Genomic DNA, 27,661 nt, shown 5'->3' with positions numbered 1-27,661 from the left:
TGCAAAGAGAAACAAGGTCTCCCCTGAGCCTCCTCCTCCCCAGGCCAAACAATCCCAGCTCCTTCAGCCACTCCACCACAACCAAGCCTCTTGAAGAAGGGCTTTCCAGCTGATGGGTTGGAGCAGGCTGTGCCTCAAGTAAATCTGAAGGATGGCAGTCCGCTCTGAGGAAAGACAGGAGAAAAAGCAAAGCACAAGAGGACAGAGTCTCAAGCTGTGCCAGGCTTGTTTAGGCTGGAGGTGAGGAGAAACTTCTTCCCTGAGAGAGTTGTTGGCCATTGGGATGTGCTGCTCAGGGAGGTGGTGGAGTCACCATCCCTGGGGGTGTTCAAAGGGGGACTGGACGTGGCACTTGGTGCCATAGTTTAGTAGCCATGAGGTGTTGGGTGACAGGTTGGACTTGATCTTTGAGGTCTCTTCCAACCTTACTGATTCTGTGATTCTATGACAGCTTCTGGAAAGCACACAGTGGAAAGAAGAAACAAAAAAGACAAGAGGAGTGGGGGGGGATAAAAGGCATGCAGGAGGGTGGTGGTGAGGAAGGAATGCACTGAGTGGTTTTCAAACAATAAAGCCTGAATGCAAGCAGGATAAAACAAAAACACAAACCAAAACACCAAACCCACAGCAGTTTTTGCTTGACAAGGCTGCTGTGGTGGTGTCTGCTTGGAGCTGTGCCCCGTTCAAACAAGAGGAAAAGCCTCCCACCGAAAAAAACCAAGAAGAAACCTTTTTATCGCCCCAAAAGATCTCAGGGCAGTCCCTTTCAAATGAGGTATTTTCCAAACAAAATACTGGAAGGGCTCCCTGTAGGGAGCCAGCATCTGATCTCTTGGAAATGATTATTCTGGAGGAACTGGAGGTTTAGGGAGGGCTTTTGGTTTGATTTGTTTTAACTTCAGCAGAACGAAACCTGTCTGAAATGGCCACCCATGGGAGCGGCCCAGTCTGCTGAGCAGAGGCTGATCTTTAAAGGGGAGCCAAAGTGGTATGGAAGCCCTTGGGGGCAGGGAGGTTTTAAACTGCTGCCTTAAAGCAGGGCTGGCTGAATGCTTAGTGCAGGCTTCAGAGTAAGCCCAGGACGTGGATTTCCTCTCGCTGACATCACTGCAAGCTCCGCTACCAGCAGCAGAAACGTTCCTGATTTACATTAGTGTTAGCAAGCAAAGAATCAAGCTAATTACACAGAGTTATCAACAGTGATTACAGGAGGATTTGGGGGGGTTTTAAATGCACACAGAATTTTTTTAAGCCTGAGCTGCTTTGGTTATGCTTTTAGCAGCAGATCTACCACAGGCACCAGGGAGGGGAACTCTGCATCCAACCAGCCACTGGCCCCCTCCCTGGAGGTGTTCAGAGCCAGGTTGGATGAGGCTTTGAGCAACCTGGGATAGCGTGAGGTGTCCCTGCCCATGGCAGGGGGGTTGGAGCTGGATGGTCTTTAAGGTCCCTTTTACCCCAAAGCTTCACAGAATTATTGAGGCTGGAAAAAACCTCTGAGATCATCAAGTCCAGCCTGTGACCTAACACCACCACATCAGCAAAACCCTGCCACCAAGTGCCCAAGCTCTTCTTAAAGACCTCCAGAGATGGTGACTCCACCACCTCCCTAGGCAGCCCATCCTCACAGGAAGCGCTTCCTCACAGTGCAGGAGCAGGGAAGTCATTTTGCCCTGTACTTAGCACTGCTTAGGCCACACCTTGAGTCCTGTGTCCAGTTCTGGCCTCCTCAATTTAAGGATATTGAGACACTTGAACATGTTCAGGGAAGGGCAACAAAGCTGGGGAGGGGTCTGGAGCACAGCCCTGTGAGGAGAGGCTGAGGGAGCTGGGGTTGCTTAGCCTGGAGAAGAGGAGGCTCAAGGGACACCTTCTTGCTCTCTACAACTCCCTGAAGGGAGGTTGTAGCCAGGAGGGGGTTGGTCTCTTCTCCCAGGCAACAAGCACCAGAACAAGAGGACACAGTCTCAAGCTGTGCCAGGGGAAGTTTAGGCTGGAGGTGAGGAGAAAGTTCTTCCCAGAAAGAGTGATTGGCCATTGGGATGTGCTGCCCAGGGAGGTGGTGGAGTCCCTGTCCCTGGAGGTGTTCAAAAAAGGCTTGGATGTGGCACTTGGAGCCATGGCTTAGTTAGTCATGAGATGATGGGTGATAGGTTGGACTTGATGATCTCTGAGGTCTTTTCAACCTTATTGATTCTGATTCTAATATCCAGCCTAAACCTCCCCTGGTACAGCTTCATACCCTTTGTCCTGTCACTGGTTGCCTGGGAGAAGAGCCTGACTCCCACCTGAGTACAACTTCCTTTTAGGTAGTTGCAGAGAGTGATAAGGTCCCCTCTAAGTCTCCTCCAGGCTGAACAGCCCCAGCTCCCTCAGCCTTTCCTCAAATGACTTTCCCTGGGACTCCATGAATTAATAAGTCCAGCTTTACTTACAGGATGTATTTACAGGGAGGGCAACCTCTGGTACTGCCTGCACAGCGCCTTAGAGCCATGACATGAAACTTGGAGGGAAAGTAAGGGAGAAATCCCAGCCCTGCTCACAGGCAGCCACTGCTAAGACTGAAGTCAAAGGACTTGATGCAGACTGGAGATTAGGAAGAAATGGTTTAGGGTGAGGGTGGAAGAGGTTGCCCAGGGAGGTTGTGAATGCTACCCCCCTGGAGGTGTTCAAGGCCAGGTTGGACTTGATGATCTTGGAGGTCTCTTCCTACCTGGTGGATTCTGAGCAACCTGGGCTGGTGGGAGGTGTCCCTGCCCATGGCAGGAGGTTGGAACTGGATGGACTTTGAGGTCCCTTCCAACCCTATGAATCCAGTTTCAAGCTGCAAACCCCTGCAGGAGCAGCACTGCAAGTAGTCTCCTGGGCTGTGAATTAGTCATTTAGAACAAGCTGTTTGAAGAGCTGTTTTTTTTAAGATGAAAACCTGTTCCTGAACAACTATTAAGTTGTTTATGAGTGCTGAGCACAGCAGATCCCCCAGCACTGGAAGTTCATAAAACCAGGCACTTGTTCACAAGAGCCTGTGCAGTTCTGCAGAGCACAGCAATCAGAGCTGTCACTTGGGATGAGGTGATGGCACAGGACACTTGTCTCCCTCCAGACTAGGCTCACTCGGTGACTCCAGCTAATACCAGAGACTTATTTAAATGAGTCTGCAGGCAAATCAAATTCATTGCCTTAAAAAGCAAAGAGAATAAATCACAGCCCACAGGAAACCTAGCAAAGCTGCTGCCATTCCAGTCCAATCTTGGAGAGGAAATTTTGCCCCTCGGTGGATGACACAAAACCAGTCCAGAGCAGGACAAAGAACATCAGCAGGCCTTGTGTGGTAGCTTCAGGCTATGCCTTTAACAGTTGTCACAGATCTTGGGCAGAAAAGAGCCGAAATACAGACTGAGGGAGCTGGGGCTGTTCAGTCTGGAGAAAAGAAGGCTCTGAGGAGACCTAATTGTGGCCTTCCAGTGTCTGCAGGAGACTACAAGAAAGCTGGGGAGGGGCTTTTGAGGGTGTCACGGAGTGAAAGGACTGGGGGGAATGGAGCAAACACTAGAAATGGGGAGATGCAGATTGGATGTGAGGAAGAAGTTGTTCCCCAGGAGGGTGGTGAGAGACTGGCACAGGTTGCCCAGGGAGGTGGTGGAAACCTCCTGCCTGGAGGTGTTTGCAGCCAGGCTGGATGTGGCTGTGAGCAACCTGCTGCAGTGTGAGGTGTCCCTGGCCATGGCAGGGGGTTGGAACTGGCTGAGCCTTGAGGTCCCTTCCAACCCTAACAATTCTGTGATTCTGTGAAAATTAAAAAAATCACCATTGGGTGTAAAAAGGAAAACAAAGACCAATTCTAAGTAATCCCTTTGGAGAGATAAGGAACTTAAACTGGTTGTACCAACACAATCTTTCTTCTCTTCTTGCTTCATTGCTCTGGAGAGATACTAACTTGCTTCTGCTTGACCTTGGCTGCATTGTTTTGGTATTAACTTTCTTTGCTTCTATCTCTTCTCCCTTTTGTACAGGGGGGTAGGGGAAGGCAGAGAGGGGGAAGCTAGTAGCTTCCCCTGGTCTTTGACCAGGAGGGTTCCTGTGCTGTTTGCCAATTGTAAATACCTGTAAATATTGTAACTGCTGTAGATTTTGTACACAATCACAGAATCACAGAATCATCAAGGTTGGAAGAGACCTCAAAGATCATCCAGTCCAACCTGTCACCACAGACCTCATGATTAGACCATGGCACCAAGTGCCACATCCAATCCCCTCTTGAACGCCTCCAGGGACAGTGACTCCACCACCTCCCTGGGCAGCACATCCCAATGGTGAATGACTCTCTCTGGGAAGAACTTTCTCCTCACCTCAAACCTAAACTTCCCCTGGCACAGCTTGAGACTGTGTCCTCTTGTTCTGCTGCTGCTTGCCTGGGAGAAGAGACCAACCCCCACCTGGCTACAACCTCCCTTCAGGGAGTTGAATACAGCAAGAAGGTCTCCCTTGAGCCTCCTCTTCTCCAGGCTAAGCAACCCCAGCTCCCTCAGCCTCTCCTCACAGGGCTGTGCTCCAGACCCCTCCCCAGCTTTGTTGGCCTTCTCTGGACACCTTCAAGTCTCTCAATGTCCTTCTTAAACTGAGGGGCCCAGAACTGGACACAGGACTCAAGGTGTGGCCTAACCAGTGCTGAGCACAGGGCACAATGACTTCCCTGCTCCTGCTGGCCACACTGTTCCTGATGCAGGCCAGGATGCCATTGGCCTTCTTGGCCACCTGGGCACACTGCTGGCTCATGTTCAGGCAGCTGTCAATCAGCACCCCCAGGTCCCTCTCTGTTTGGCAGCTCTCAGCCACTCTGACCCCAGCCTGTAGCTCTGCCTGGGGTTGTTGTGGCCAAAGTGCAGCCCCTGGCACTTGGACTTGTTGAATGCCATCCTGTTGGCCTCTGCCCATCTGTCCAGTCGGTCGAGGTCCCTCTGCAGAGCCCTTCTGTCCTCTAACAGATCAACTTCTGCTCCCAACTTGGTGTCATCTGCAAACTTGCTGATGACTGACTCAAGCCCCTCATCCAGATCATCACTGAAGATGTTAAAGAGGCTGGGGCCCAGCACTGATCCCTGGGGCACACCACTGGTGCCTGGCTGCCAGCTGGCTGTGGCACCATTCACCACCACTCTCTGGGCTCAGCCTCCAGCCAGTTCCTCACCCAGCTCAGAGTGCTGCTGTCCAAGCCACAAGCTGACATTCATTGCATCCCACTGTAGATCGTAGCTGTGCCTGTAAACACCAGCTTTCATTTGCTTCCACCTGGGCTGGGCTGGCAAAGTTCATGTTGGGGGGGGGGGGAGGTGGGGAAATTTCAACCCCCCACCCGTCAGACGGCGAGACGCAGCGGCACTCGCCAGGCTCCACGCTGCAGCCCAGCTATGAGCAACACCTCAAGCTGTTTGTGTTGCCAAACAAGAATCTGAGGGGTCAGAGGAGGGAGCAGGAGGAGGTGTGGGCAGGCTGGAATGATGGATGGCGTTTGGTGGCATGCTGTGTTTGGGCTGACTCTTGTTATTTCTGCAACAGGATGTCTCTGATTACTCTCTGCATAGAGAATGAGGATGGTTCCGGCTGGCTGCTCAAAGGGAACAGGGTTGGGTTTTTTTTTTTCCCCCACCCCACAGCTTTACAAATTAAATTGGACACTGCAAAGCAAGCAGTCAATGAACTATCAGGTGCTGTTTGTCACAAACCTACAGACAGTGCCCTAAGGGTATCAGTGCTGGGTTTGGAGCTGGTAAATAAGGTGTGTGGACTCTTGTCCCTAAGCAGAGCAGACCCACAACCCAATCGTGGCCTTGCTGTATCTGAAGAAAGCTGGGGAGGGACTTTTGAGGGTGTCAGGGAGTGATAGGACTGGGGAGGATGGAACAAAACTAGAGTGGGTAGCTTCACATTGGATGTTAGGAAGAAGTTGTTCCCCAGAAGGGTGGTGAGAGCCTGGCACAGGTTGCCCAGGGAGGTGGTGGAAGCCTCCTGCCTGGAGGTGTTTGCAGCCAGGCTGGAGGTGGCTGTGAGCAACCTGCTGCAGTGTGAGGTGTCCCTGGCCATGGCAGGGGGGTTGGAACTGGCTGAGCCTTGAGGTCCCTCCCAACCCTGACAATTCTATACATCTAAGACAGAGATAGCAGAGGCACAGTGAGCCTCTGAGCAGCTAGTTCAGCCACATGCAATGTGGAGAAGATCTCACAAAGGCTGGAGGGGAGGACAGTTGCTTTCCCTTCCAGAGATCTCAGCAGAACTGGCTCCTGGCTCACAGGGTGCTGCCTGCAGCAATGGTCAGGCCAAAGCTGCCTGATTTCAACACTTCTTGAGTGTCACCAGCAAGATGACCACCAACACTGTCCCCATCCAGTACCTGAAGGGGGTCTACACCAAGGAAGCTGGGAAGGGACTTTTTACAGGGGTTTGTAGTGATGGGATGAGGGGCAAGGGATTTCAGCTGGAAGAAAGCAGGTTGAGACTGGAGATTAGGAAGAAATTCTTGAGAATGAGGGTGGTGAGACACTAGAACAGGTTGCTCAGGAAGGTGTTCAAAGCCAGGTTGGGTGGGACCTTGAGCAACCAGGTTTGGGGGAAGGTGTCCCTGCCCATGGTGAGGAGTTGGAACTAAATGATCTTTAAGGTTCCTTCCAACCCAAACTATTCTATCAATTTATGAGTCCAGACCTCAGAGGTCATGACAATATTCACACTCCATTGTACAGCCCTGGCCACAGAACAGGTTTTTGAAAGCCACCAAGGTTCCTCACTGATGCCAAAGGAAACTACAAGTCTTTGGCTACTTGTAGAAAAGGCTGAGATGTGGGGACTTGGGAACCATGTGGGTGTGTAGCAGGACAAAGAACACACACACACAAGTGTTGCCAAGATGGGGGGGGACTGTGGTGTTTTCCCACAGTGAAGACTTCAGGTACAAAGGAAGAAATGTTGGAAGCAAGGTTGGTTAGAACTGGCAGTTGATCTTAAAGCTAGGGTTGAAGATACAAATGGAGGCCCCAAAGTGAAAGACATGGGAATGAGTCCTCTAGAACAGTGCAACATCTCCTAATGAGCCAACTGCATTCATCAGCTTACCTACAACAGAGACATCAGCTCACCCAGGGACTGGATGACTCACACACACCAAGGACCTCTCACTGGGGGTTACCAGTTTGATTCTGGCCCAAGCTCAAAGCATCGAGGAATTGTCTTTCTGATGCCACAAGCTCCATAAAACACAGCCCTGGTGTCAGTGCAGTTTCTCAGTGAGCAGAAGTTCACATCAAAGCACCACTGAGCTCCTTCCCCAGGAGGTGCAGTGAGCCAACAAGATGCAGAGTCAACAAACTTCTCAACTCCTCAAAAGGGATTTGAAGCTCAAGAGTGAACTAGACAAAAACTATCACCCATAGGACTGTGCAAAATGGGAAGGGGGAAGGGAGAAGGGAAGGGGGAAGGGGAAGGGAAAGCAGAAAGGGAAGGTAGAATAGAATAGAATAGAATAGAATAGAATAGAATAGAATAGAATAGAATAGAATAGAATAGAATAGAATAGAATAGAATAGAATAGAATAGAATAGAATAGAATGAAGAGGGAAAGGGGGAAGGGGGAAGGGGGAAAGGGAAGGGGGAAGGGGAAGGGGAAGGGGAAGGAGAAGGAGAAGGAGAAGGAGAAGGAGAAGGAGGGGAAGAGGAAAGGGGAAGGGGAAAGGGGAAGGGGAAAGGGGAAGGGGAGAGGGAAGAGGGAAAGGGAAGAGGGAAGGGAAGAGGGAAAGGGAAGGGGGAAGGGGGAAGAGGGAAGGGAGAAAGGGGAAGGGAAAGGGAGGAGGGAAAGGGAAGGGGGAAGGGGAAGGAGGAAGAGGGAAGGGAAGAGGGAAAGGGGAAGGGGAAGGGGAAGAGGGAAATGGAAAGGGGAAGGGATCACAATCTATTTACAAACAGCACAAATGCAGATGCTGCCTCATTTGCTCTGGGTATCACAGATGTTCCAACGCTGCAGACTTAAAAAAGCAGCAAACATTTCATGACAGGAAGCAGAAGAGAAGGAAATGTCAAAACTCAAATGTCAGGCAAATTCTGGGCAAGAACTCTGTACATACCCCAAGCCCTCTGGATTTCCTCCCAGAGCCAGGACAGCAACCTCTTACAGACCATTTATCCACCTCTGTCTCGTCTGGTGTTGCCTACTTTTTAGCACAACCATTTAAGGGTTTTACTTAAATCAGCCAGGAAGGAAAGAGTTCAAGGAACACCAAGGGGATATGTGGCAAAATATAACAAGGTTAGATGACTTGCACTGGATACTTCTCCTCTGGCACACCACAGACAAGGTCTGCATGTTCAGCCCTCTGCAGGGAACGTGACCAGCATTATTCAAGGGAAGTGACACTTTAAAGGACTGGAAATTAGCTGCTGACAGCCAGGTAGATAGATTGAGGAGTGATTACACAAAGTCCCCAACATTAGCATTTTGTGGTGAAAAGCAAATACAGAGTGTGTGTGTGTGTGTGTGTGTGTGTGTGTGTGGTGGGGGGCAGTAAGAAAATCCCTTACACGTGGTGTTGCCAGTCTGTGGTGCACTCAGCTGAGGGCGAAGTTTGTTCTGGGGCACAGGAGACTTCGAAAACAAAAGGCTTTCCCTGACTCCAGAGCTGTCAGAAGCTGCTGAAGGGTCTGGAGAACAGGTCTGAGGAGGAAAAGCTGAGGGAACTGGGGTTGTTCAGCCTGGAGAAATGGAGGCTGAGGGGAGACCTCGTTGCTCTTTACAGCACCCTGAAAGGAGGCTGGGGCAAGGTGGGGTCAGACTCTTCTCCACAGAAACAAGTGATAGGATAAGTGGAAATGGCCTCAGTTTGCACCAGAGAAGGATTAGGTTGGACATTAGAAAAAACTTCTGGACTGAAAGGATTCTCAAAGAGTGGAACAGGCTCCCCAGGGAGGTTGTTGAATGCCCATCCCTGGAGGTGTTTAAAAGATGCAGCCTGATCTAGCTGGAGGTGTCCCTGCTGACTGCAGTGGGGTTGGAGAAGATGACCTTTGAGGATCCCTTCCAACCCAATACAATCTGTGAATGACCTTGAAGGTCTTTTCCAGCTGAAATGATTTTATGATTCTGACTCCAGAAACACTGCCAACCATGGCAGGGATGATTAAAGACTGCAGAATCACACAGAATCACAGACTGTTAGGAGTTGGAAAGGACCTTCAAAGATCATCCAGTCCCACCCCCCTGCCAGAACAGGATCACCCAGGGCAGGTCACACAGGAATGCATCCAGGTGGGGTTTGAATGTCTCCAGAGAAGGAGACTCCACTACCTCTCTGGGCAGCCTGCTCCAGGGCTCTGGCATCCTCACAGTGAAAAAGTTTTTCTTCTGTTCCAGTGGAACCTCCTCTGCCCCAGCTTGCACCCACTGCCCCTTGTCCTATCACAGGACATCCCTGAAGCAGAGCCTGGCTCTGTCCTCCCAACACTGCCCTGCACATCTTTATCAACATGAATGAGGTCACCCCTCAGGCTCCTCTGCTCCAAACCAAAAAGCCCCAGCTGCCTCAGCCTGCTCTCAGCAGGGAGATGTTCCACTGCCTTCAGCATCTTTGTGGCTCTGTACTGGACTCTCTCCAACAGCTCCTGAGGTCCTTCTTAAACTGAGGGGCTCAAACCCAGGCACAATATTCCAGATGCAGACTCACCAAGGCAGAATAAAGGGGAAGGAGAACCTCTTTCAACTGCCATCATCAATCTTCCTAACTAGGGTCCCTGTTGCAGGGCTGAAGGACCACATGGAAGCAGAGGAGAAGCACAGCTCCCCTGAACTACAGGACTAGAGCTGATTTACTGTGTGTACAACAGATGCCCTCACTGCAGTGCTCTCTAAAATCAATACAATCAAGTCAAGGCAGGACTCAGCAAACAAATCAGGAGAATAGAATAGAATAGAACAGAATAGAGTAGAATAGAATAGAATAGAATAGAATAGAATAGAATAGAATAGAATAGAACAGAATAGAATAGAATAGACCAGGTTGGAAGAGACCTTCAAGACCATTGAGTCCAACCTATCATCCAACACCATCTAATCAACTAACCCATGGCACCAAGCACCCTATCAAGTCTCCTCCTGAACACCTCCAATGATGGTGACTCCACCACCTCCCTGGGCAGCACATTCCAATAGGCAATCACTCTCTCTGTATAGAACTTCTTCCTAACCTCCAGCCTAAACCTCCCCTGGTGCAGCTTGAGACTGTGTCCTCTTGTTCTGGTGCTGGGTGCCTGGGAGAAGAGACCAACCCCCACCTGTAGACAACCTCCCTTCAGGTAGTTGTAGAGAGCAAGAAGGTCTCCCCTGAGCCTCCTCTTCTCCAGCCTAAGCAACCCCAGCTCCCTCAGCCTCTCCTCACAGGGCTGTGCTCCAGACCCCTCCCCAGCCTCATTGTCCTTCTCTGGACACCTTCCAGCAACTCAACCTCCTTCCTAAACTGAGGAGCCCAGAACTGGACACAGGACTCAAGGTGTGACCTAACCAGTGCTGAGCACAGGGCAGAATGACCTCCCTGCTCCTGCTGGCCACACTGTTCCTGATGCAGGCCAGGATGCCATTGGCCCTCTTGGCCACCTGGGCACACTACAGGCTCCTGTTCAGCCTACCAAGGAGGAGTTTATTGAAGCTCTCTACCTATTAACAACAAGAGGGAATTTCCCTCCAAGCTTCACTTGTCTATTTTGTCTCCAATTTTGTTGTAATTTCACCCATGACTTTGTTTCTTTTTTGGTTGGTTGGCTGGGGTTTTTTTCTGCAGTCCTCCAAAGGTGATGCCTCAAACACAGCAATAAATAGGGACCAACTGTTCACAGCAGCCTCAGGGAAAGCAGAATTCTGTTATAAATACTCCTTGGCACAAATCATGGAAATGCAATCCTCAAATGGTTTGTTGAATCATTTATGAATTGGGCCTTCAGTTTCAGCTTGCAAAGAAGTTGGGAGGGTGGTGGATGGGGTGGTTTTTTTTTTGGTTGTTGTTGATGTTCTTTTTTCCTTTGCTTTTTTAGCTGGAAAACAGCCTTTGAGAAACTGAACTGAATCCAGAGAGAGAGTGAATGAAGGAGTTATTTTTGTCTTCCTTTTTTTTTTTCCTTTAAGGGAATCCCTATGCTAATACAGGGCTTGGAGCGGGAGGGAGGGATTTACTTATGAATTAGAAATCATTTGGGTTGGAAGAGATCATCAAGTCCAACCATGAACCCAGCACTGCCAGGGCACCACTAAACCATGGCCCTCTGCACCACATATCCTGTGTCCAGTTCTGGGCCCCTCAGTTGAGGAAAGATGTTGACTTGCTGGAAGGTGTCCAGAGAAGGGCAACAAAGCTGGGGAGGGGTTTGGAGCACAGCCCTGTGAGGAGAGGCTGAGGGAAGCTGGGGTTGTTTAGCCTGGAGAAGAGGAAGCTCAGGGGAGACCTTCTTGCTCTCTCCAACTCCCTGAAGGGAGGTTGTAGCCAGGTGGGGGTTGGTCTCTTCTCCCAGGCAACCAGCACCAGAACAAGAGGACACAGTCTCAGGCTGCACCAGGGGAGGTTTAGGCTGGATGTTAGGAAGAAGTTCTTCCCAGACAGAGAGATTGGCCATTGGGATGTGCTGCCCAGGGAGGTGGTGGAGTCACCATCATTGGACGTGTTTAGAAAGAGCCTGGATGAGGCGCTTGGTGCCATGGTTTAGTTGATCAGATGGTGTTGGATGATAGGTTGGACTTGATGATCTCTGAGGTCTTTTCCAACCTGGTCTATTCTATTCTATTCTATTCTATGCCATGCTATTCTATTCTATTCTATTCTATTCTATTCTATTCTATTCTATTCTATTCTATTCTATTCTATGCCATGCCATGCCATGCCATGCCATGCCATGCCATGCCATGCTATTCTGTTCTATTTTACACAGCTTTGACACCCCTCCCTGGATGGGGCCTCCAGCACTGGGCAGCCTGTTGCAGGGCTTGACAACGCTTTTGGGGAAGAAATTGCTCTTCATGACCAACATAAACCTCCCTTGGTGTAACTTGAGGCTGTTTCCTCTTGCCCTGTCACTTTTTACTTGTGCCACAAGAGGAGATGACTAATCATAAGATGTCCCCACTGTGAGTTTTTCACCCCAGCTTCAGGACTTGGAGTAAGGCTGGGGAAGAACTGTGTAGAAGGGCTTTAGAAGGACCTGGGGCAATGGTTTGAAACTGGAGCAGGGGAGATTTAGCTTAGCCATTAGGAGGAAGTTCTGCAACATGAGAGTGGTGAAACACTGGAGCAGGCTGCCCAGAGAGGTTGTGGAGTCTCCTACTCTGGAGACATTCAAAACCCACCTGGATGTGTTCCTGTGTGAGCTGCCCTGGGTGACCCTGCTCTGGCAGGGGGAGTTGGATGAGCTTTGAAGGTCCCTAATGTTGTGTGACTGTGTGGAATTCAACATTCTCCAGCAATTCAGTATTTTAGAGGCCAGCTGATTAGCTGAACTCCCAGGTGAGTTACAAACAAGAAGCAATGCTGAAGAACACAAAGCTTCATTTCTTTCTCAAGTCTTTTGACTCAAGCTGCTGTTTTTGGTCATCTGAAGACAGGAAGTAAAGAGAAGCTTGGAGACAGATAAAAGCAAAGCCAAGCCTCCTTTCCCATTCCCCAGAGCAGGTGTGCACTGCCTTACCTGAGCTGTCCTCGCACCAGTGGTCTGTTTTTTGTCCTGTTCATGTTTGAGTCAAATGGAACCTCAAAGAACTGCAACAAAGGAGAACAAAAAAGGAAGAGTCAAAATGAAAGGAGGCCGGAGAGCTGCCAGGCGGGGAATGTCCTTGTCTGCAGCTGCAGCTGCTTTCATCTCTGGGCCTGAAGGCTCACAAACACAAGCAAAATGGCAAACTCCTTCCAGGGAGCTTTGATGGTCTGTGGTAATGCTTTTGGCATCCCCTTAGAAAGAGAAATCACCTGGAGGACAAAAATGTTTGAGCGCATCACCAACAGTTTATCATTGGAGGCAGAGTTGATTCAGCCCTCAAGAAGTTTGACACAGCTTTCACAGGGGCACAATGCATGGAGTCACAGAACCATGGAGTGGGCAGGCTTGGGAGGGACCTTTAAAGGTCATCCAGTCCAATCCCCCTGCAGTCAGCAGGGACATCTGCAGCTACAGCAGGTTGCACACAGCCCCAGACAACTTCAACTGCAATGGTTGCAGCCGTGGGGCAGCTCCCACCCCTCTGGGAAACTGGATCAAGGGTCTCACTACCCTCAGGGTCAAACATTTCTGCCTTCTTGCCAGGCTGAATCTCCCTCTTCGAGTTTCAAACCATCCCCCCTTGTCCTGTCACCACAGGCCCTGCTCAGAAGTCTGTCCCCAGCTTTCTGATTGGCCTCTTTAATACTGAAAGGTCACCAGAATGTCTGCCTGGAGCCTTCTCTTCTCCAGCATGACCAAGCCAAACTCTCTCAGCCTGGCCTCACAGCAGAGGGCTCCCAGCCCTGCCAACATTGCTGTGGCCTCCTCTGGTCCTGCTCCAACAGGTCCCTGGCTGTGCTGAGGACTCCAGAGCTGCCCCAGCACTGCAGGAGGGGTCTCAGCAGAGGGGCAGAATCCCCTCCCTGCCCCTGCTGCCCACACTGTTGGGGATCAGGACAGGCTGGGGCTGGGCTGGTAGCACTCAATGCTGGCTCATCTCCAGCTTGTCATCCCCCTGAACCAAGTCCTTCTCCACAGGGCTGCTCTCCAGCCCTTCATCCCCCAGCCTGGAATGATACCAGCATTGGCCTGACCCATGTGCAGGACCTTGCACTTGCCCTTGCTGCACCTTGTAAGACACACACACATATATATTTGCATACACATACACACAGCCCTGCCCCCAGTTTTGCATTAACACAAGCAGCCCTGGCAAATGTTTTGCTTCTGGTATTTAAAAGACAAACACTACATTTGTTTTGCAAGCTCCTCTAACTTCTGGGAACCTATAACCCCCCCCAAAATCAATCAACTCTTGTAAAACACTACTGCAACCGCGCTGAGCATCCAGTTCCAGCAGCAGGGAAGGAGCACACCAGATGGTGTTATTTAATGTCACAACCCAGCTTGACTTCAAACAGCACCCATGGGAAAATCCAGGCAGCACAATCTTCACACTGGGAATTCCTGCTGCCTTTTGTAGGATCTCTTCCCTGAAGAATGCCCCTGGAAAAGCTGGATGCAGCATGCTGCCAGCCTGCACGCTACAAAGGCATTCTGCTTTCTGTGTGCAGAATCAGCACACAAGACAGCTGGGGAGGGACTTCTTGCAAGGGGGTAGGATGAGGGGCAATGGCTTTGAGGTGGGAGAGGGGAGATTGAGGCTGGAGATTAAGAAGAGAGAGACTGGAGATTAAGAAGAGAGAGACTGGAGATTAGGAAGAGAGAGACTGGAGATTAGGAAGAAAGAGACTGGAAATTAGGAAGAGAGAGACTGGAGATTAGGAAGAAAGAGACTGGAGGTTAAGAAGAGAGAGACTGGAGATTAGGAAGAAAGAGACTGGAGGTTAAGAAGAGAGAGACTGGAGATTAGGAAGAAAGAGACTGGAGGTTAAGAAGAGAGAGACTGGAGATTAGGAAGAAAGAGACTGGAGATTAGGAAGAGAGAGACTGGAGATTAGGAAGAGAGAGACTGGAGATTAAGAAGAGAGAGACTGGAGATTAGGAAGAAATTCTTGACAGTGAGGGTGGTGAGACACTGGAACAGGTTGCCCAGGGAGGTTGTGGATGCCCCTTTGCTAGAGGTACAGAATCATAGAACTGTTTCAGCTGGAAGAGACCTCTAAGGTCATCAAGTCCAACAGTCAACCCAACACCATCGTGGCTGTTAAGCCACATCCTGAAGTGCCATGTCCATGTGTACCCTGGTACTTGCAGGCTTGATCCCAGATCCATAAAAATGTGGTGCCCAGAGGCTGTGCTCTCTAACCTACAGTGAGACAGTGTTTGGAATGAAGCAGAGGAGGAGTGATGCCTTAGTTTCAGGCTGCTACCACCTTCTCCTCTGCATTTATAAACACGTTCGAGGCCAGGCTGGATGAGGCTACAGGCAACCTGCTCTGGTGGGAGGTGTCCCTGCCTAGGGCATGAGGGGTGGAACTAGTTGATCTTTAAGGTCCCTTGCACCCCAAACCACCCTGGGACTCTATGAAATCCCAAAGCTCAGCTTTCCTTATGGGATGTATTTACAGAGTGCTTTCTGCTGATGTGATGTCTGAGGCTGCAGGGGAGGATCCCGGCTGCGGTGCAGCAGAAGCACCTCACCAAAGCAGCATTTCACACAAGCAGGTTCAGCTCAGTCAGCCTGCAGACAGCTTGAAGGTGACTATCTGATAAACAAGTGCAGGATAAGATCTCAGTTATTGCAGCAAGATGATGGCACCTTTTCACACCACAGAAGATAACAGTAACATACAGCTGCATTTTGATGGTGCCACATTACTGAGCTTGCTACTTGATGAGGAATGCCAGCAGCCAGGGATGATGGCAGCAGCAGGGACCCCATCAGAGCCCGCCAGGTGCCCAGCAGGGGAAGGATGCTCCATTTACACGCACATAGAATAGAGTAGAGTAGCATAGAATAGAATAGAGTAGCATAGAATAGAATAGAGTAGAATAGAATAGAATAGAGTAGAATAGAATAGAATAGAATAGAATAGAATAGAATAGAATAGAATAGAATAGAATAGAATAAGCCAGGTTGGAAAAGACCTCACAGATCATGAAGTCCAACCTATCACTCAACACCATCTAATCAACCAAACCATGGCACCAAGTGCCTCATCCAGGCTCTTCCTAAACACCTCCAGGGATGGTCATAGAATCATAGAATCAATAAGGTTGGAAGAGACGTCAAAGATCATCAAGTCCAACCTGTCACCCAACACCTCATGACTACTAAACCACGGCACCAAGTGCCACATCCAATCCCCTCTTGAACACCTCCAGGGATGGTGACTCCACCACCTCCCTGGGCAGCACATCCCAATGGCCAACAACTCTCTCTGTGAAGAACTTTCTCCTCACCTCCAGCCTAAACTTCCCCTGGCACAGCTTGAGACTGTGTCCTCTTGTTCTGGTGCTGGTTGCCTGGGAGAAGAGACCAACCCTTCTTTCACTATTATCCACAGACAGAGAGATTGGCCATTGGGATGTGCTGCCCAGGGAGGTGGTGGAGTCCCCATCCCTGGAAGTGTTTAGGAAGAGACTGGATGGGGCAATTGGTGCCATGGTTTAGTTGATTTGACCTAATGATCTCAAAGGTCTTTTCCAACCTGGTCTATTCTATTCTATTCTATTCTATTCTATTCTATTCTATTCTATTCTATTCTATTCTATTCTATTCTATTCCATTCCATTCCATTCCATTCCATTCCATTCCATTCCATTCCATTCCATTCCATTCCATTCTCCTTGTAGATGGGGATGTCCCTGCTGACTGCCTGGGGGTTGGACGAGGTGAGCTCTAGAGGTCAAGCAGGACAAGCAGGACCTTCAGAGCTACAACACTGCCCTTGGAGTGCTGGATGCATCACAAAGCACTTCCATAGGAACCTACAGTGAGTACCTTCAGAGCAGGGAAAGCACCCAGTTGGATCTGAAAGCAGTGATTGCTTCTGACAGCTCAGCATTTTGCTAATGGTTTGTTTCACTGTTCCATTTCAGAGACAATTACGGCAAATGAAGACAAAATGCCGTTTGACATCAGCCTGGTAGAGCAAGACAAGGGGAGAAATCTACAGAGCTAAACTCTGCTGCTGCAAATATTTTGGGCTGTGCCCCAGGTTTGCTCTTTTGCTTTTTTGTCTTCCCCAGACACAATTTTTATTCCTCTTTCCAGAGTCTGACTGCTTCAAGCTCACTTCCAGTTTCACCTTGTGCATGTGAGAGGCTTCCGGCTCCTTTGAGAGGATTTATTTAAGCTTATGAGTTCTAGGTATTCTAGGTGTGACAGAGAAAATCAGAATACCCCCACACCCCCCCAACACCCCCCAGGTTTAAACTCAGTGTGTCCTGAACACAAAATGTCTGAAAGGAGCAGCAGCTGGACATGCCACACACGAAAGAACTTGAGAATGGAGGACCACCAAGATGATCAGGAAGAAGTTGTTCCCCAGGAGGGTGGTGAGAGCCTGGCACAGGTTGCCCAGGGAGGTGGTGGAAGCCTCCTGCCTGGAGGTGTTTGCAGCCAGGCTGGATGTGGCTGTGAGCAACCTGCTGCAGTGTGAGGTGTCCCTGCCCATGTCAGGGGGGGTTGGAACTGGCTGAGCCTTGAGGTCCCTTCCAACCCTGACTATTCTATGATTCTATCAGAGCTGGAGAACCATCCCCATGAAGACAGGCTGAGAGAGTAGGGATTTTACAGCCTGGAGAAGAGAAGGCTTTATGGAGACCTCAGAGCAGCCTTCCAGGACCTGAAGGGGGCTACAGGAGAGCTGGAGAAGGACTTCTGACAAGGTCTCATAGTGACAGGATGAGGGGCAACGGCTTTGAGCTGGAAGAAGCTGGATTTAGACGAGACAGTAGGAAGAAATTTGTCCCTGTGAGGGTGGTGAGGCACGGGAAGAGGTTGCCCAGAGATGCTGTGGAGCATCCACTACTGGAAGTGTTCAAAGTCAGGCTGGATGAGGCCTTGAGCAACTTGGTGTAGTGGGAGGTGTCCTTGCTTGTGGCAGGGGTGTGGAACTGGACTGGTTTAAGGTCCTTATCAGTGCATGAAATATTTCTCCTGAACAGAATATAAACTTTGAGGAAGTAATTTCTCAGCTCAGCAGCAAATGCCTGTCTCTGTTGTCTACAGACATGGTTGCTCTCCAAATTAAGAATAGAATAGAATTAACCAGGTTGAAAAAGACCTTTGAGAGCACCAAGTCCAACCTATCATCCAACACCATCTAATCAACTAAACCATGGCACCAAGGGCCTCAGCCAGGCTCTTCCTAAACACCTCCAGGGATGGTGACTCCATCACCTCCCTGGGCAGCACATCCCAAAGGCCAATCTCTCTTTCTGGGAAGAACTTTCTCCTCACCTCCAGCCTAAACTTCCCCTGGTGCAGCTTGAGACTGTGTCCTCTTGTTCTGGTGCTGCTTGCCTGGGAGAAGAGACCAACTCCCACCTGGCTACAACCTCCCTTCAGGGAGTTGGAGAGAGCAATAAGGTCTCCCCTGAGCCTCCTCTTCTCCAGGCTAAGCAACCCCAGCTCCCTCAGCCTCTCCTCACAGGGCTGTGCTCCAGACCCCTCCCCAGCCTCGTTGCCCTTCTCTGGACACCTTCCAGCAACTCAACATCTTCCCTAACCTGAGGGGCCTAGAACTGCACACAGTAACCATTCCATAGATTCATGCAATGCTTTGGGTTGGAGGAGACCTTAAAGACCATCCAGTTCCAATGCCCCTGCCCTGGGCAGGGACACCTCCCACCAGCCCAGGTTGCTCAAGATCCCATCCACCCTGACCCTGAACACCTCAAAGGAGGGGACATCCACAACCTAACCTCCACAACCTCTCTGGGCAACCTGTTCCAGTGTCTCACCACCCTCACTGTAGAGAATTTCTGTGCAATCTCCAGTCTAAACCCTCCCTCTCCCAGTTTCAATCCATTCCCTCTCATCCTACCACTAAAAGGTCTTCCCCCAGCTTTCTTGTAAGATGAACCCTGGATAAATAAATATTTCAGAAGCACTCAAGAGGCTCTTTCCTCAGGAAGTCTGACTGGATCAGTTCAGCTGGACAAGGCAGAACATTATCTGCCCTTGGTATTTGGGAAGGCAGCCATCAAAGGGACAGGCAGAGGGTTAAATCCACAGCATCCAAAAATCCCTGAGTGACTGAACTTGGCATCAGCTTTCCAGACCCTAACCCAAATGTTAATCAGTATGCATGAACATTTAAAACAGGATGATGGAAAGAAATAAATCAGGCCAGCTAGTACTTTGTGGTTTATTTCTCTGGCAGGCTCATCAGGCTCTTTGTGGAGATCTCATGTAGTTAATATACAGTAATTATCTCTTAAACATCTAACAAGTCTTAGATTAGCTGTCACACTGCTGCTTAGAGCTGTTTACACTCACAGGGGTTTCTTGCCTTCAGCTCCTTCACATTGGTTTCTACTTTGTTTTGAAGTGAAACCTTCCAGAAGGCTTCACTTCATGGAACCACAGAAACATTCATTTACACTGGAAAAGGCCTTTAAGGTGGAGTCCAACCATCAACCTAACACTACCGAGTCCACTACCAAACCATGCTCCTCAGCACCACATCCACACAGCTCTGAAGCTTTCCCAGGGATGGGAACTCCACCACTGTCCTGGGAAGCCTGTTCCAAGACTTGAAAGCCTTTTCAGGGAAGAAATTGTTCCTCAAGCCCAACCTACACCTCCCCCAGTGCAGTTTGAGGCCATTTCCTCTTATCTTGTTACTAAGGAGATCACCCCACTTCAGCTAGCTGTAGAGAGCAACAAGGTCTCCTCTCAGCCTCCTCTTCTCCAGACTGAAAAAAACCCAGGTCCCTCAGCCATTCCTTTTAAGACCTGTTCTCTAGACCCTCTTCCAGCTTTATCCTCTTGCTCATTTGAAGATGGACAGCACCTATGCTGTGCTCAGAGGCAGTGTCCTGACTATGTGCAGGCCATGGAGTGGATGGAAAGCCCTGAACTTGTGCTGTGCTGGTTATCAGTAGCCATGCCTGCTGCAAAGGTTTTACCCACAGAATGATGACAGCTCAAGACCTTTACTCCTGTTGACACAAAAGCACAAGCAGAGGGCACTGAAAGGAACAAAATCTCGCAGGGGTTATCAAACAGATCCCCCACACTCAGGCTACAAAACGTCTCTTGTGGACTGCTTTGGATTTGGAGTGTGTCAAGCACCAGCCTGGCCCCTGGCCAGGGCCAGCTCTAATCTGTGACACATGGTGGAAACAGCAGTGGCTGGAACATCCACAGCCCACAGAGGGGCTCCCATCTATTGACAGAACATTTTACTTTAATGCTAACCACATATTTACAGCAGAACTGAGAATCCCATCAGGCTAAAGACAGAGCAGAACCCTGCTGTTAGAAGACAATTTCATTCAAGGCAATTCAGAGGTCTTCCCATTTCAAAACCACCCCAGCATCTGTGCAGGCTTCCATGTGCTCTCTGGCAGCAGAAATGGCCTCTGGGTGTATCTCTGAGGGGCAGCTCAGGGCAAGCTGTCTGGCACTGGAACAGGCTGCCCAGAGAGCTGGTGGAGTCACTGTCCCTGGAGGTGTTCAAGAAACGTGTGGCCATGGCACTTGGGGACATGGTTTAATGGCCATGGTGGTGTTGGTTAATGGTCAGACTCGATGATCTTAGAGGTCTTTTCCAACCCAAACCATTCTATGATCCTATCTACAACACTAATGAATGAATGAGACAATAACAGTCACCAAAGAGCAGACACTTCCTCCAGCACTGAAGTGCTGCTGGCCTCCAAAGCCCTCCATGAGTTGCACTGCAGTGGAGATGAGCTACATGGATGGCTATGAGTGGTGGCCAAAGCCTCTCCTCAGCTAAAACTTCTTGCCACAGAGCCAAGCAAACACTTGTAACACAACACAAATAAGGACCAGCACAAGTGGACTCCCTACCTGAGCACTTCACTGAATGTCTACATGCAGGGCCCAAACTGGGCTGTACAGGACAAGTCTGGCAAATACTGGTCCTGATGAATCAGATGCTTCTGAGGTTCTTAAGACTTCCCCTGTGCTGCAGGACACTGATCCTCTTTTGGCCTCCTTGGTATTGGCAAAGAGCAGCAAGCAGTTCAGCAGAAACATCATGGAAATAGATGGTGGAAACATGAATCAGGGAGGAGCAGGTGGACCAAAACCAGGAAGAGAATGCAGTGGTAGAGATAAGCCTGGGGCAATAAGCTAAGGTTTTCTGGGAGATGATCTTAGAGCTGGCCATGTGGTATTCAGATTTCAGCACTCAGCCTTTCAAAAGGGATGAAAAGCAACTGCTCACAGCACCTTGCCATGACCTGTGCTGGGGCAATCCCAAGCACAATTCCAGGCTAGGTGGGGAGTGGCATGAAAGCAGTCTCCAGGAGAAGGACTTGGGGGTGACAGCTGAGGAAAAACTCAACGTGAGCTGGCAATGGTGGCTGGCAGCCCAGAAGGCAGCCATGTGCTGGGCTGCATCCAAAGCAGTGAGAGCAGCAGGATAGGAAGGGGATTCTGCCTCTCTGCTCTGCCCTGCTCTGCTGAGACCCCACTGTGAGCACTGCAACCAGTTCTGGTGCCCCCCAGCACAACAGAGACATGGAACTGTTGGAGAGGATCCAGGGCAAGCTACAAAGATGATCAGAGGGCTGAAGAACCTCCCTTATAAGGACAGGTTGTGAGAGCTGGGGCTCTTCAGCCTGGAGAGGAGAAGGCTCCAGGGAGACCTTAGAGCAGCCTTCCAGTACCTGAAGGGGGCTACTGGAGAGCTGGGGAACCATTTATCACTGTTAGGGGTGGATGTGCTTGAAAGGGGGGTACAAGAAAGCCAGGAAAGGACTTTTTGCAAGGGCTGGTGGTGACAGAATGAGAGGGAATGGATTAAAGCTTGAGGAGGGCAGATTTTCACAGTATCACCAAGGTTGGAAGAGACCTCAAGGATCATCAAGTCCAACCTGTCACTACAGACCTCATGACTAGACCATGGCACCAAGTGCCACATCCAATCCCCTCTTGAACACCTCCAGGGATGGGGACTCCACCACCTCCCTGGGCAGCACATCCCAATGACGAACGACTCGCTCGGTGAAGAACTTTCTCCTCACCTCCAGTCTAAACCTCCCCTGGCACAGCTTGAGACTGTGTCCTCTTGTTCTGGTGCTGGTTGCTAGAGAGAAGAGACCAACCCCTTCCTGGCTACAACCACCTTTCAGGTAGCTGTAGAGAGCAATGAGGTCACCCCTGAGCCTCCTCTTCTCCAGGCTAAGCAACCCCAGCTCCCTCAGCCTCTCCTCACAGAGCTGTGCTCCAGACCCCTCCCCAGCCTCATTGCCCTTCTCTGGACACCTTCAAGTCTCTCAATGTCCTTCTTAAACTGAGGGGCCCAAAACTGGACATAGGACTCAAGGTGTGGCCTAACCAATGCAGAGTACAGGGGCACAATGACTTCCCTGCTCCTGCTGGCCACACTATTCCTGATGCAGGCCAGGATGCCATTCGCCTTCTTGGCTACCTGGGCACACTCCTGGCTCATGTTTAGGCAGCTGTCAATCAGCACCCCCAGGTCCCTCTATTTTGACTGGAGATTAGGAAGAAATTGTTTAGAGTGAGGGTGTGGAGACACTGGCACAGATTGCCCAGGGAGGCTGTGGATGTCCCCTCCCTGGAGGTGTTCACGGCCAGGCTGGATGAGGCCTTGAGCAACCTGGGCCGGTGGAAAGTGTTCTTGTCCATGGCAGCAGGGTTGGAACTGCATGATCTTTAAGGTCCCCTCCAACCCAAACCACTCTATGAATCTCTGAACTTTCCTGCATTGGAAGGAAAGTTGCTGTGAGCAGCACTGGAAAGCCATCAGAGCATGAAGAGTTGAGCTCCTTCTTTTGTTGAGTGCTCTTCCCCTCCACATTAGCCAATTATTTCTCCTCCTCATGTTTTCAGTGCTTAATCTTCTGTTGTGATAAAGTGATGTATAATTACACAAAAGGAGAGGGAAAACAGCACATATCATTTATGGTAAATAAGATCAAAGTCAAGATTATTATTAGAGGTTTTCTTCTGGTTTCCTTTCAATCACTGCTGTATGAAAACAACCAAGAATAATTAAAGCCCATCACAAAGGGTCTTTTTGTTCAATTGTGCACAGATGTGACTGAAAGAAAGCAAAAAGGCAAGGGAAGGGCTTTCAAAAGCACACTCAGGGACTGATCTGACACTGTTCTCACTGCACTCAACGGCAGTTTGCCTTCAATGAGAGCAGAGCCAGCCCAGCACTGAGTGAGGCTGAAAATCCCACCCTAATTGTACAAACAAGGGAAGGCTTTAGAGACTGCTGGCTTGGAGATTGTATATTTGAGAATCATAAAGGGCACACAGCACCTGTTTGTCTTCAAGATATGAAAATAAAGCAGGGCAAATATTTTAAGGATTAGAAATGGCTTTTTTTTTCCCCTTCTCTTTTTTTTTTTCCCCCTCCTTTTTGTTTTTTTTCTTTAAAGGCAGTATCTGAAAAGCCTCTGGCTCTGCAGCTCCCACACTACCTATAGATCTGCTTTAATATTTTCCATTTCAAAGAGGATTCTAATTAAAACTGAGATTGATGCAAGCCTGAACAAAGTTACTTACAGAGAGAGAAGGGAAGCTAAACCCTGAGCTGTCGTGTCCCAGCCAAACCCAAGGAAGCTCTGCTAGGCAAAGCATCTGCCACAGGTCAATGTCTTACTGCTGTTGACAACAGCTTTTTGGAAGGGGTTGTATTGATAGGACAAAAGGGAATGAACTGATGCACGAGGAGGGCAGATTCAGACTGGAGATTAGGGATAAATTCTTCACAGTGAGGGTGGTGAGACCCTGGAACAGGTTGCCCACAAGTCCAAGTGCCAGGTGCTGCACTTTGGCCACGGCAACCCCAGGCAGAGCTCCAGGCTGGGGGCAGAGTGGCTGAGAGCTGCCAAACAGAGAGGGACCTGGGGGTGCTGATTGACAGCTGCCTGAACATGAGCCAGCAGTGTGCCCAGGTGGCCAAGAAGGCCAATGGCATCCTGGCCTGCATCAGGAACAGTGTGGCCAGCAGGAGCAGGGAAGTCATTGTGCCCTGTGCTCAGCACTGGTTAGGCCACACCTTGAGTCCTGTGTCCAGTTCTGGGCCCCTCAGTTTAAGAAGGACATTGAGAGACTTGAACGAGTCCAGAGAAGGGCAACAAGGCTGGGGAGGGGTCTGGAGCACAGCCCTGTGAGGAGAGGCTGAGGGAGCTGGGGTTGCTTAGCCTGCAGAAGAGGAGGCTCAGGGGTGACCTCATTGCACTCTGCAACTACCTGAAAGGTGGTTGTAGCCAGGTGGGGGTTGGTCTCTTGTCCCAGGCAAGCAGCACCAGAACAAGAGGACACAGTCTCAAGCTGTGCCAGGGGAGGTTTAGACTCGAGGTGAGGAGAAAGTTCTTCACTGAGTGAGTCGTTCGTCACTGGGATGTGCTCCCCAGGGAGGTGGTGGAGTCCCCATCCCTGGAGGTGTTCAAGAGGGGATTGGATGTGGCACTTGGTGCCATGGTTTAGTCATGAGGTCTGTGGTGAGAGACTCGATGATCCTCGAGGCCTCTTCCAACCTTAGTGATACTGTGATACTGTTGTGGATGTCCCCTCCCTGGATATATTCAAGGCCAGGCTGGATGAAGCCTTGAGCAACCTGGTAGAGTGGGAGCATCCCAGCCCATGGCAGAGGAGTTGGAATTAGATGGTCTTTAAGATCCCTTCCAACCCAAACCATTCTGGGAATCCATGAAAAGACAAATCCTTACTCTTCAGCAGTGTTCAGGAGCCTACTGCTGCGTACAGGGAAGAGGAGGGCAGGGAACTGAAAGTCGCTGTCACTTCAGAAGCATATTTCATAGAATCACAGGAAGCCAGGTTGGGAGGGACCTCAAGGATCTTCTGTCTAACCTCTCTAGGTACTAGGTCCAGGATGAAGAATGCAGAGACTCACAGAGTTCAATTAGCACTGATTTGTCCCCTCAGATTAACGACCTGGTGTGCAGGCTCTGTGTTTATGAACTCAAGTGCTGACGTTGCTGCTGTTGTTTCCCTCACCACTTACAAGCCTGTGACCTTCTAGGGATTCCCAGAGCCACCTACTGCCCCCAAAGCTGAGAATTGTTTAGGTCTTACACTGCAGTTTTTATTTAAGGGTCACTTGACTGGCAGCAGTTCCCAGAGCTGCTGGCACGCCTGCCCCTCCACCCTAGACCTCTTTTCAGCTCATCCAAACCCTTTCAGGGGGTCTGCACGACAGAACAAGCAGTCACAGATTCATCGAGGTTGGAAGAGACCTCAAAGATCATCAAGTCCAACCTGTCACCACAGACCCCATGACTAAACCATGGCACCAAGTGCCACGTCCAGTCCCCTCCTGAACCCCTCCAGGGATGGGGACTCCACCACCTCCCTGGGCAGCACATTCCAATGGCTAACAACTCTCTCAGGGAAAAACTTTCTCCTCACCTCCAGCCTAAACTTCCCCTGGCACAGCTTGAGTCTGCGTCCTCTTGTTCTGGTGCTGGTTGCCTGGGAGAAGAGACCAACCCCCTCCTGGCTACAACCTCCCTTCAGGGAGCTGTAGACAGCAATAAGGTCTCCCCTGAGCCTCCTCTTCTCCAGGCTAAACAATCCCAGCTCCCTCCTGCAGCTTAGTGCTCTCTTTATCAGCACTTTGGCCAAACAACCTCCTTGGGTGATAGCAGAAGTGCCATTACAAGGAGCTTGAAAAGGGCATGGCCGTGTTAACACTCAGCAGTGTCAAAGCAACATGGTCCTAACACACTGCTGCTCCATCTCTGGTCCTGTCACAATGGTGAGGGGTCCAGATGGAGGTGAGGGTGATGGAGGTGAAGATGATGAACACATCCTGAGATATGATGAGTGGCACTGCTGAAGCCCAGCTGGATGAACCACTTATCACTGTGAGGGGTGGATGTGCTTGAAAGGGGGATACAAGAAAGCCAGGAAGGGACTTTTTACAAGGGCTGGTGGTGGCAGGATGAGAGGGAATGGATTGAATCTTGAGGAGGGCAGATTTTGACTGGAGATTGGGAAGAAATTCTTGACAGTGAGGGTGGTGAGACACTGGAACAGGTTACCCAGGGAGATTGTGGATGCCCCCTTGCTAGAGGTGTTCAGGCCAGGCTGGATGAGACCTTGAGCAACCTGGGCTGGTGAGAGGTGTCCCTGCCCATGGCGGTGGGGTTGGAACTGGATGATCTCTAAGGTCCCTTCCAACCCAAACCACTCTAGGAATCTATGAAAGCAGCAAGGTTGGAAAGAAACAACCTGGGCAAGCTTGTCTGTGTCTGAGCCCTCTGCAGTAAGCAAGGAATTAATGAAGGGGGAAAGGATAATTAAGGACTACCTGTGGCATTCAATTGTCTGAATAACTTTGAAAGAGCATTTGCACCAAACTGCTTTAGCTCCTTCACCCCTACAATCAACATTTTGCTTCTCTCCATCTTTGAATTCAATTGGCTAGCACTAATGCCTGAACTGAACCAACCATCCCTGCTTTCATGTCAATTTTTGTAGTGCACCTGATGTCCAAGATTGGAGATGGGGAAAAGAGATGTGACTCTCCCGGGCTGGTAAAGAGCAAACAGGTTGGGTGACAACCCAGGAGCCCTTCTCTTCCCACTGAAATCTTAGTGTGCTAAGAAGACACTGGAACAAAAAAAGAGCTAATAACAATAAAAATCAAGCCAGGCCCATCTAAGCTGTTGAGTCTTGCAAACTGCTGACATGGTGAGCCACCTAACTAGCATGTTCTCGAGGTCTCACGGAGGTCAGCCCCAGCTCCAGGGGAAATGCAAGCTGGATACAGCAGACAGGCTTTCACCTTATGTGATCCACCTCAGAGAAATAGCTTTCAGGGGAAGAAATGCTGCTTGCTGGCCAGCTGCCAAAGAATTCTAATAATATCAAATATTTACCAGCACTGAGTCCTTTGTATTTAGCCTGCAACTGATGCATCCACAACCAGCTCCTCGCTCCAAGCCTTTCTCCAATCCCACTTCCAGGAGGGCCCTTCTTTGGGCTCCTTGAACCAAAAGCAGCAATTTCTAAAGTGCAGGACATCTGCCCTTCCTGTCCTTTGCTTTTGGACTTAGAATTGGTTTGGTTGGCATCCACAACCACCCTGGGCAACCTGTCTCACCACCCTCACTGGAAAGAATTTCTTCCTCATCTCCAGTCTAAATCTGCCCTCCTCAAGCCTCAATCCATCCCCTCCCATCCTATCCCTACTAGCCCTTGTCCACACTCCCTTCCCAATGGCTTTTACTGATGAACTGTGGGTAGATGCCAGCTGCAGAGGTAGCCACTCTCAGCTCTTCAGGAGGCATTTCATTTGTAGGTATTTTAGGACCAACCATGAAGAGCTGAAGCAAACCCACCACCTTTCTGCCCAGCACAAGGCACTTCCGACCGACTCCACAGAGCCATTTTCTCCAAGGGATGCCTTTGCACTAAATCATAGCTGTCAGGGTGCCAGCATGCCATCAGCACAAAGTGCAAGTGAAAAACCAAACAAAACTTCAAGTACCAGTCTCCCTGCTGAAGAGAGAGGAACTGCACAAGGTCACTATCTGGTTTAAGTTACTCTGTGGGTCCTAAAATACACACGGCCAGCTCCTCTGGACGCGGCGCAGCTGCTTGGAGCAGCACTGCAGATAAAATCCGATCCTGAAGATGGCTTTAGAGAAATTCCTGTGGTGGGATAAAGCTGTTACTCAGGAACTCCTGGGGAAGTATTTCTGCTGCTCAGGGCAAGTGATTAAGTCAAGCAGGAGCTCTAGAGTCAACCAGGAGACACGAGTCTCCTCCAAATGGGAAGTGAGAGGAAATCAAGGTGGGAGCTTGGCTGAGATTCACAGACTCACAGGC

The 27,661-nt window shown here is 50.0% G+C and overlaps 1 protein-coding gene across 1 annotated transcript in view; it reads right to left on the bottom strand.

Moving 5' to 3' along the window:
• The window catches only part of LOC104302044 (protoheme IX farnesyltransferase, mitochondrial), a 156,448-nt gene that overhangs the window by 44,990 nt on the left and 83,797 nt on the right, over positions 1-27,661 (bottom strand). The window contains exon 5 of the mRNA XM_054170523.1: positions 12,706-12,776. Within this exon, the coding sequence (XP_054026498.1) occupies positions 12,706-12,776 (71 nt within the window). The remainder of the gene's footprint in view (positions 1-12,705; positions 12,777-27,661) is intronic.

Source organism: Dryobates pubescens, chromosome 20 (assembly GCF_014839835.1).
Source record: "Dryobates pubescens isolate bDryPub1 chromosome 20, bDryPub1.pri, whole genome shotgun sequence".
Lineage (NCBI taxonomy): Eukaryota > Metazoa > Chordata > Aves > Piciformes > Picidae > Dryobates > Dryobates pubescens.
This window is presented reverse-complemented; position numbering and strand designations above follow the sequence as displayed.